We start from the raw sequence: 10931 nt of genomic DNA on the forward strand, positions 1-10931 counted from the left end.
CAACACTGTAAACCCAGACAGGGGCTACTCGTTCATGCAAGAAGATGTAAATCCTGTCACTACCATCATACTCGCAGGGCAACTGCTGTCCCAAGGAAAGAACATAACTTGTTAGCAACGTTATCACACACACAGCTAACTAGTACGTGTTGTCCTGCTTCCACAAATATGTTTTAACTAAAGGTGGATTGTACGTGTACAGCGTACACACAGATGTTATTTAATCTGTTCAAATACTTCGGTCCTGTAGCTCTCGGTACGCTTGTGGCTGTTCAGATTCCCTTCTGTGGCATGGCGACTGGCTGAGCTGTAGTGTTGTTGGGATTGCTGGGTGTGTGAATCTCAAGTTTGGAGAGAAGACAAGCCAGCAGAGGCTGCAGGGACCTGCACGGGTATGTCATGCTGGCATCTGGTTGTTTGCAAACATTAAGCTGCAATACATACTCAAAGCAGACCACTGGAGATCTGTTCTTATCTCCTGGTTGTGCTGGAGCTATCCCTGGGCTGGATTCCCTTTGGACTCGTCAGCACCCTGCTCCCAGACTGGATCCAGTTCTGCCGGATTTCCTTACAGTTAGAGTACGCATTTGTGCCTGTGTCCTTGAGCCTGCAAAAGCTGTTTGGGTAACTCGCTGCCCTTCTAGTGTCTGCTCACTGCGCTAGAGCAGTGTTTGTGGTTGGGCTGCCCTGTGTAGGGGGTGGCTTCTATACCTTCTGCTCAGTCAGAGTTCATCAGAACAGTAGGTGGCCACTACATACCATGCCAGCAAGAGCACACCATGATGGGATAGTTACCCTGGGAGTTCTTGCTCCTAGGCAGCTCACCGAAATGACATCTCCAGAGTTGTGATGTCAGTGGTGTGAGGCTCTTTGGTGACCCACCTTCTCCAGCAAAGTCCTGTGGCAGTTCCGGAAAGGGCATTGTGAACGTGCATCCTTTCCTCTCTGCTGTGGTACTGGCGGTACTTCAGTCCTGTTTCACACTGTGCTTTCGGGTTCAAGGAAGATTATCTCAGTTCTAAAACAGTTTACAGATTAAAACTGGAAGTTATAGATTAAGTAGTTTAATCCATAACAAAGTTATGGATTAAATTTTGTATATGTTAATCTATTAAAGGATTTTAAAATATTTGAAAATTTTTTAGAAATTCTTCTACACATTTTCTTCCCTATGGTCCTTGAACTGTCATGGGTGGAACCAGACAAGAGAGCCAGTATTACTGTAAGAAACCAAGCCTGTAACTTCAAAATTTATTTTGAAGAGTACATTATACAATTACCTAACAGGAGGAGTTTCATGTTAAGTAGCTACTACCGCTGCCTTTATAAATGCTATATGTAATGTGTTTAATAGAAACACTAAAAAAAGTTTTGAAAGGTTGAGGATGGAGGTAATGTCAGCCGTGAGAGACGGGCAATTACTGGATGCATTTTTTTTATAATACTAATCTAAAATTCCAAGATGGCATAGAGACTCAAGGGTTGTAGCGCCTTTGCATTTCAGTGGAAGCGTCGTGTTTTGTGACAGTCCTTCTGCCAGTTCTGCCTCTTCTATATAAAAAGAATATTTGTGAATCAGGGAGTCATAATGGGGTTAGTTTTACTTGGTACTGGCTGTGACCCCTCATTCTAACCGGGATCAGCTTGGTATATGTTTTATTGTTCTGACTTGTACGGGCGTATCACTCTACCCACCTCATCTCTAGATTCCTTTACCTGCTCTACTTGGCATTTTTTTCAGTGCTTAGCTTCAGGGATCTGATTTTGCTACTGCCTCTTTGTCAGGTGTAAGTTAAGTATGTTCTATTTTAAACTGGAAAATGATTAAAATCATTAACTGCCTGTGACTTTTTCCTGAGTAATAAGGATAGTATACTCTAGTACAAATTGTCTTTTTGTAGGTTTGCTCTTAGGATCTTTTAAATTATATTAACTTAAGTCTGTGGATGTTGCTGTGGTCATTCTGGGTCATCAGATCCTCCTGATAACGGGGAGGGAGTTGGTATTTTGGCGGCTGGAAAGATGGTATAACGTGAGGCCGTCTAGAATACTGCTTTTGGGCGGTAAGTGATACCGGGGGTGGTGTCCATAACTGAGGTGAAGGTGAAGCCCTGCACTCGTGTACAGGTGCTTTATGAGGCTTCAGGACATCCAATTCCACATCAGCCTGGCTTAACTGGGAGTTTCTCTGAAACGTCACGGATTGTGATCCAGGAATCTTCTTGTGATACTTGCAAAACCAGTAAACCAATATTATCAGAACCACCCCAACAGTGACACAAAGACTGCTTAGTAAGGCAGATAGAGTGTTCCTAATCGTGGAGTCATTCTTGTCTTGAAGAGTAGGCACAGTACTCTTGAAAGATGCATCAAATGGCTTTGTAGTGGGAAAGCAGACTTCGCTATATGAAATGTTGAAAATGGCAGCAATTTTGTATTCTGGCAACATTGCTTGGACGAAGTGTGGGCTAACATACCCATCCAGCGCTCTTAATTTCTCTAGCGCTTCCTGGATTTCATCTCTTGCGCACCAGCTGGAAGATCTGTTGGCACTTGTACACAGTGAACTGTTATACCATGAGATTACTGTGGAGCCAGGTTTGAGAGCGGTCACCATGATGTCTTTGGGACTGCTGGAGTTCAAATAGAGGGAGAGCTTTTCTAAAAACAAACTAATCCTTTTCCTGTCTCTCAGGAAAGAGTAGTAGCTGTTTTTTGTTCTGATGGTGTAAAGGTGACATGGTATATTGGTGGGCTTCAGAAGCTCAATGGTGAAGGATTCCCACGCAGTCAGTCCTCCTGAATCCGTGGCAGACAGCACAAACTCCTGAGGTGAATACTGGAAATCAATATCAAGGGGATAGCCATGCATGGTTTGCTGAGAGGCGTTAAATTGCAGCCAGCTTTCTGATCCCCATGGAGAGCCATCAGCTGGCATGATTTGTAGAGATAACTGAGTTGAGTTGCCATCTTCCTCATCATAAAATGCATTGGCAGGTATAGGAAACAAGAAGAGGCATCCGATAGTTGCTGTTAGGAATTTAATGGAATGAACAACCTTTGGGGAAGTGTTTGCTTGCCCTTTAGAGAGGAGGGAGAAAAGGAAAGAATTATGACGAGAAAAAAATACTTATCTGATGCTGAACGATAGCAAAGAAATCTTGTCAGCCTCATAGGCCTCAAAGCAGAGCTGTAGCTAAGACGAAATGAGATCAAGCATGGCTTTTTGCCTAGCTGAGTCTTAAAAACTTCTGAGGATGAAGGGTCCCAAGTCTGGGTGGTTTGTTCCATTGCTGCATTACCCTCAAGTGAAAAAAATTTTCCTGATGTCTGAACCTCCTGAGATGCAGTTTTGTGGCTTTTGTCCCTTGTAATATCATCTACCACTTTTCAGAAGAAAAGTGTTACATTGCAGTCTAGGCTCCTTTTTGAGAAACAGTACTACTTAGGGATTTTATTTAGGGTCAGCAGAACACCACGCTGCTTCTCTTAGATTATTTCCCATTGTGATAGACATTGCAAATCATTCTTTCCTACAAAGTGAGTAACGGATCGCAACCACTTACAGTCCAATTCTGGAAGAGGATTTACAGATTTATTTAAAAATACTTTCTCTGACTGCATTAAGATAGAAATGTGTTGGTAATCTAGAGTTTCTGTAGCATCCTTAAGTGGGCATCATAATCTAGTACCTAGGAGACTTAGACTGAAAATATATGGGTGATAACCATCTAAAACCCAATAAAGCACTCTGTTTTGATTAATCTGTATTTTTTCCAAACCCGACACTAGCAAGACCAATTCAACATATAATCAGAGGGTAATCTGAAGCAATTAAAAAGGGTCAAGTTTAGATTTTAGCCTTAAACAGTTTAATTCAAAGTTAAAATATAGAAAACAAAAGATAAAATATCTTTTTGCAAAATAAAGCAGATTTTTGATTGTGTGATAACTAATGGCTAATGTCTTGTAAATCAGAAGCAAGCCACCTCAGCTGCTGTCCTTTCTTAGCCCTCATTCAGCTGGGGGATGACATTTGTTTTTTCAATGGACAGTGTGCCCATCACCTCACACAGCCTCTGATCTGCAAATGATAATGGCAGATGCTGAGACTGGTAAGGGACATTCTGGACTTGCCTCGCTTCTACTGAAACTTCAGCTTATAACAGTACTGTAAAGCATTGTCCTTGATCGCATCTTAACAACAACTTCATTTGCTTAAGCATATTTAGATATATGTTTATGTAAAGAGTTGTAAATATGCACAGCACTCTTCTTGCTAGTCTAGCATATTAGTCAGGTCTTGTATAGTGCCCTCCCAAACAATAGTATCTTATTTTAGTAACTATTACATAGAAGTATCACAAAATGCCTCTCAGATGATGCATTTACTTTGTGGTGGTAGTTGAGTACGTCTCATTTCTAATGCTTTAAATATCAAATAAGGGCAGTGTTCCTGTTTTTGCTTGAATTTTTTTAATTTGCATTTTGTGTTATGGAAAGCTTATGTAAACTTCAAGGCCCTTTCTTGTACGATTGGATAGTCTACTAAAATCTGAGTTTGGATTACAGTTTGAAACTGCCCAGCAGGAGCCTGCCTGGTACTGTGATACTTTACCTATCAAAGACTCTAGCACAGGTATCTCATTAGCAGGGCTGTCATCAGGCGTTAACTTGACTTGCCTTCATTCCCAACATTAAGTTTGCAGGAGCCCCTGGGAGTGTGCTTGCACAAGCTGAGATCCTCAGAACGTGCAGAAGCTCATGATTATGTTTCCACATGAAGTGTCCTCTTGGGAAACAGACACAATTCCTGAAGAAACAACTCTTAACTCTGCAAAGAATTGTTCCCAGCCCTGATGTCCAAGTGCTCCGTCAGCAGATTCTGAAACGGAGCTCATGTATGAGGTAATTAAAACATGTTATTGTTTCATCTTTTTGTTTGGGAATTTTATGAGAATATGTTTGGTTTTTTTCTTTATACCATTGAGCTGTGTTTAGCATCAAGAATAATTTCAGATTAATCAGGCAAGCACTGGGTGTCTCGGCATCTCCCCGCTTCTGGAGGTGGTGGACACCCTACCTGGGGCAGGATCACTTCAAGTGCTGCACATCTGCCTAGTTAGAAGAGCTCCTGTGAATATGCGAGTGGACATCAACTAAGCTGTAGGATGATAAAATGTGGTGACAAATTTGAAAGGAAATCTTCTCTCTGTGACTTACGTGAAGTTTGCTGGCAGGCTCAAGGAGTAAGGGAGAACATCAGGACGCGGGGAGTTCCTGCAACCTGTGACAAAAATGTTCCCTTCTTCCTGCTATTTCTGGATCTCACTTATTTGTGTTTTCTACACTTTAGGATAGGGACCAATTTGCAAGATCGAGTAAAATCATGCACTAATCTTATCCTCTCTGTATATATTACCTAATATAAATAATAGGGAGGGATTACTACAGAACAGTTTGAGGACTGCGTGGGTTCTAGTATAGGAAACCAGAGATGCCTTGCAAGATAGATAAGAAGGTTGATGACAGCTATGTTCAGAACTAAAATCATAGAAGTAAACTTCTTTTTACCTGGGGTTATATTCTGAAGCTCTTGTGAAACAGAAAATGGAGGAAGAATCCATCCACTTTCCATGGACTGTAGTCTTTCAGACGTGGGAAACAGCAAAATGCTTGGATCCGGGTGTGATGGCCGTAGTGTCTGAACCGCCTCTGTGAAAATTAGATGATCATTACCCTTTTAGGGTGAAAGATTGTTTAGATTTATGTAAAAGGGGTCTTAGGTTAATAATTTGCTATAGGGTTGGGAATGTAATTTGAAAGCTTTTGTGGCATGTGATTGAAAACTCTTTGCCAGCGTCTGCCAGTATGGGAAGGACCATGGGAAGGAAGCTAGAGTTCAACCTCCCATTTAGAAAATGGGGCAACATTTTACCCAAGTGGCTTCTCTCACTGGAGCAGAAAGATATTTTTTAACAACTATAGATGGCCTGTGTATGCAAGAGTGTTAGTAACAGTATTGTGCTGGGGCTGTGTTGCCCATCTGTGGGCTTTGACAGGTGCTCACTTGGTTGCAAACCTAAGTATTTCAGACTACCTGTAGTGCAAGACCGTATAGACTTAACGTAGGTCTAGTAAAGGTTTACAAAGTTGATGGTTCTGAAGGGCATTAACAAGGTCAATGCATTAAAAATAGGGACAGCCAGGTCACTCTAGAATGAAGGAATAGTTTGGCTCTGAATGCTGCACTTAGTAAGTACTTAAGATCTACCACGTGTGCCTTTTTACAGATGTAATACAAGCTGATTCAGACCTAATCCTGCAAACTTCCCTAACTGGTCCTATAAAGATACCATCTCTGTAGTCTAGTATATACTTAAGCCTGTGTCACAGATTCATGCATTTGGAGGAGAAGGTGGACTATAAAGGGTGTCTGGTCTAATTCTGTACTCCTTAAGATATTCAACGACTTCTGTGTCATTTCTGATAAATATTTATTGTTCTGATCTTAAAAACCCTCCACAATGTTCCCCAAGCATCTCTTCTAATGTTTTATTTCCTTACTGTGAGAAAGTTTATCTAATGTCTAACTTAAATAATCTTAACTGCAGTTGAAGGTCATTAGTACTGCTTCAGTTCCCAGGGGATACTGAGAAAACTTCTTTCATCTTTTCAGCAAACTGTTACATAAACCTGTGTTTTTCCTCAGTCTTCTAGACTAATTATTTCAGCTTGTCATGTTTTCTAGACCTCTGGCCATCCTTGTGTTCCTTTGGAGCTTTTTCAATGAGTCCACATCTTTCCTTAGATGGGATGGCCAAAGCTGAGTCTGACTTTTCAGCTGAGCCATTATCTCTACCAAGCTGAGTGAAAAAATTACTTTCCCTTATGAGGGGCACCGCTGCTGACACATCCTTAGTGCAGTGAAGCCGTGCTTCTGCAGAAAAAACTGTATTGAACTATTCTCTCAGGACTCTCAGGGCAGGAAAGATGATAAATGGAAAGTCAAATCTTAAACATACCTGGTATATTGCTGGGCAGATAAGGGGCATTAAATAAGGTCACCAGAGGTACTTCTACAGCATCCGACTTGATGTCTGAGATTTTGTGTGATTCCAGAGTAGGCTTGGTGACATTTGGCAAAATCCTTGTTCCCAGATCTCCATCTGAATGCAATTCCCTTGTGCTGCTGGATAAAATACTTGCAGACTGCATCTCTGTCCTGAGCATGCTGCTGCTGTAAGAAGAATGAGGTATATTTGTTGGTCTGGATAGCTCAGACATGTCAAAGCTAGAAAAGCCTACTGGGAGAGTAAGAACTGGAGCAGTATCAGGATGGGACAGAATGCTCAGATGTAGTTCGTAAGATGCTTCAGCTTTACTAGGGAAAGTACTGTATAAGATGCTAGAAAAGCAGGCTGAGGCTTCAGGACTGCAATTCAATTTGGGATAGAGGGTCTGTGCTTCATCCTGGGTTACAGAAGAAATTGTGCTTTGCTCTCCAGCAAATGGAAACCTGCTGGGCTGTGGGATAGTTATAAAAGGCGTAGATAACTGTTCATAGTCATTAGTGAGCACTGGGCTCAGACTGCTACTTGCTAGCATGGGTGGAAACGCATCATCGATGGGAAATGTGAAGTCAGACGAAGTTGTGGCTCCTGCTGAAGCTTTTGGGAATAGTGAAGGGGGTGTTACTGGAGAGAGGGATGCATTAGAAAGCATTCCACGTTCTGGAAGGTGGCTTTTTGCCTCGTCACTGTAGTCTGGCACTTCTGATACTGACATTGTTTCTGGCAAAAAGACGTGATGTTCTGTCTTAGCAGGAAATGCCTCTGCTGAGCTATGAGGCCGTTCATGAAGAGTGTTTATCACCCAAGTGTGCATGGGACGGGAAAGCTGGTCTGTGTCAGAAGTCATGTCCTGTAGGAAATGGTATGTGGATACTTCTGATTTACTAGAAAGAAAATACGAGTCTGTCTCGGGCAGGTGAGGCTCTGGCTGCTCTAACAGCAAGGATGTGCCAGAAGCTCTAGTAGGCAGCACTTCCAGTTCAGTGAAGAGAAGCATTGTTTTAGTAATCAGTGAAGGCAAAAGATCTGGAAAATTGGAGTCTGCAAACATAATAGATACTGGTGGGTTAGCTGGCACGTCCTGTGCTGGGTCCATTTCAAAGGTGTCCAAACTTCCTTGACTTATAAGATGGATATTATTCTGCATCTTGTAGCTTGCTGTTTTTATATTTTCTTCACAGAAAGATGATAAGCTCTGAGTAGGTGGTACTGCAAGTTGTGTGAGTAAGCAGCTTGGCACAGTAGAGGACAAAGGCCTGGAAGCATCTCCTGCACCTGGTCTCTGGGTAGTTCTAACTGGTTTTAATGTAGGTGTTGGCGTGATCATTAATCGCCTATGTTGTTGTCTTGGAGACTTTCTTTCAGAATTACCTCTCCTAAGTATTCTCCAGCCTGCAATTTCATGCCCCAGCAGCTGTGAGAGGTGACGTGAGTCAATGTTGTGTCGCAGGACTTGGCTGAATTCGCGGAGCATGGCAAACCCTCCACACTCCACAGGCCAGGACAGTCCTACGTAATGGTTCACTGTAAAGTTGATGTGCTCTGTGTCTTCAGCCAGTACGGTCAAGCCCTGCAAGCCTCTGTGTACCGAATCTGTGTATTGCAACAGGGTTAGTAGGGAGGAGTCCAGGTGGAGGTATTCGGCCATGGTGTACACGATGTGGAGGCGTTCCTGTACTTCCAGCGTTTCTACTCCAGTAGAGAGAATGATTTCAGCAGAAGTGATGGGAACGTCCTTCCCACACCTAATACTGAAAGTCCAAAATTGTATTGGTTAAGGGTTGTTTATCTGCCCCTCTGGTTTTGTGAAGACACCTGTTTGTATTTAGTCTATTATCTTCTGCACATGCATAACTCAAAATTTTACCTCTTAGTCCAAAACTTCATCCTACTGGATATATGAATGTTTCCCATTTAACTTCAGTGAGCACTAAGTTTGATTTCATTGCTTGTGTAGCACACAGCAGCAGGGTCTGAATTGGAAATAATTAAGAGATGTTCCCAGTCCATTAGACATCAAATGTAGGTACTTACATTAAGAAAGTACTGTCACTGGAAATAGGCAGTGTCTTGTGGAGGCAATTCAGAGCCTTCCTGGGAGCCTGCCTCTCTCCCTGCTGACAGAAGAGCTCCAGTTACTAACTGGGGCAGGGAGGCTGGATGCCACCCGTACAGTGGCCACCTGGATAATCAGTGCCCCAGTGCTGCTGGGCTTGCAGTCTTCATGTCTGTGCTTGCTGTGCACTACTGCACTGGAGCAATGAAGCCTCTTGCTTTTAGATTTAACATGTGCTCATTCAATATTTTGGGGGCTTTTTGTTTGTTTTGTTTTTATTTCCCTGATGTAGTATTTCCATGGTAGGAAAAAAACAACCCTGTGTGAGGGAGCACCCATCTCTTCCCCCACCCGCCCAATGATTAGGGCAATAGCTGTTGGAAGCTAGCAGTACTCACTAGTAGCTGTTTGGTGTGTGATTCAAGCTTCCCTCCGTGTCCAGGAACAAGGTGCTGTCCTGAACATGGATGGTGAAATTTCCAGCAGCTTCTGGTGTTTTCTGGGCATGCGTCCTTCCAGAGGCAGCTATGTTCAGCAGGTATGCTCCGCTCTCCCCTGCCATTGGCAGTCCTTGCAGCGTGTTTGTATTGGGGTTGAAGTCCATCCATTTTGGCAAATCTGCACCACTGGCTAAAGTGACCTGCTCCATAAGAGGACAGCAGAATTGGAGATAGGAAACGGTGCTACTACTCTAGTCATACATATTGCAACTTCTAACTGGACAAAAGTCCAAGAACAGCCACAAATGACCCATTTAAAAATCTAGAAACCACAGTGCCTTGATTTTTGTGTAGTGCTTGTTTTGTGGGCTTGGTTTTTTTAATGTAGTGGCAATACTTATTGTCCATTTTTAGGACCCTGCATTCTTCAGAGTGCAGGTAGATAAAATACATGTCGTGGAGGTTTTGTTTATTTGCCTAATATGTAACTGCTACATTGGCAGTGAGTGATGGTGAGGTTTTTGCCGTCAGTTCTACTTATTTCTAATACATCTGAGGCACTTCTCTAGAAGGAGTTTTTTAATGAGTTCATTTTAAACATGAAGAGAATACCTATTTGCTGGAGGATTGTACCAGGAAGTGTATTTAATAGCATTACCTTGTACTGAGTTACCGTTCCCTGAAAGGCAAATACTGGCACTGGATAATAGAATGTTTTTCCCATAAGGATGGTTGCATCTGGAATTCCTTGCAGGCTCTTTGTTTCTTCAAGTCTGTTATTTGATCCCTTGGCAACCACAACAGGCATGTTTACACAGACAGATACCTGTGCAAAGAGAAGAGGGAGCGTGGGTAAGACTCTTGTTCCTGGGAGCAAAGGGGACCCTGAGGCAGGAAACCTGTTGTGGGTGCCTGCTGGGTCCCTGCAGGCATCCATCCTCACCCAGCGGGCGTACAGGGCTGCGTGCAGCAGGCAGCCGGCTGCTTCATTGCGCTTCAGAGCTGTAGGGGAAAGGAAAAGGAAAAAACCAAACCCATCTGCACTTCAGATCAGTCAACTTGATCTCATGGGGAAGCGGAAAGCTGTCAAATGAGGCAAGGCTTCACACTGCATTTGTTACAGCCCTGCTGGTCTGTCTGGGCCACACTGACATCTGGGGAGGGGTATAGGCTTTTAAAAAGCCCTGGTACTTACCACTGCTGCTCCATTCAGCTGAAGGTTTTTCGTGAGAAAACACCCTGTAGCACAAAGCCAGTTCATAATGCTTTTTAACCCTGTTTCCTTCAGACTTGCTGTTGCTCCCATCTCTGCTTCTGTCATGACCAAAGCCCACTTGGTCTCTAGGAGATGAAATGCTATGC

General features: G+C 43.0%; 1 protein-coding gene across 2 annotated transcripts; it reads right to left on the reverse strand.

The window, feature by feature from the left end:
- Positions 1-1217: 1217 nt before the first annotated feature.
- On the reverse strand, positions 1218-10868 carry LOC142066255 (uncharacterized). Of its 2 annotated transcripts, XM_075113504.1 has the most exons (6): positions 10765-10868; positions 10228-10395; positions 9528-9769; positions 7026-8824; positions 5575-5715; positions 1218-3081 (listed from the first exon to the last, which is right to left on the reverse strand). In XM_075113504.1, exons 1-6 carry the CDS (start codon positions 10828-10830, stop codon positions 1925-1927), a joined length of 3573 nt encoding a protein of 1190 aa, XP_074969605.1. In that variant the 5' UTR covers positions 10831-10868; the 3' UTR covers positions 1218-1924. The 2 variants fall into 2 exon arrangements, with proteins under 2 accessions (XP_074969605.1, XP_074969616.1); XM_075113515.1 differs by lacking the exons at positions 10228-10395; positions 10765-10868 and having other exon boundaries at positions 7026-8762; positions 9528-9591.
- Between the last annotated feature and the right edge of the window lie 63 nt (positions 10869-10931).

Source organism: Phalacrocorax aristotelis, chromosome 1 (genome assembly GCF_949628215.1).
Source record: "Phalacrocorax aristotelis chromosome 1, bGulAri2.1, whole genome shotgun sequence".
NCBI classification, from domain to species: domain Eukaryota; kingdom Metazoa; phylum Chordata; class Aves; order Suliformes; family Phalacrocoracidae; genus Phalacrocorax; species Phalacrocorax aristotelis.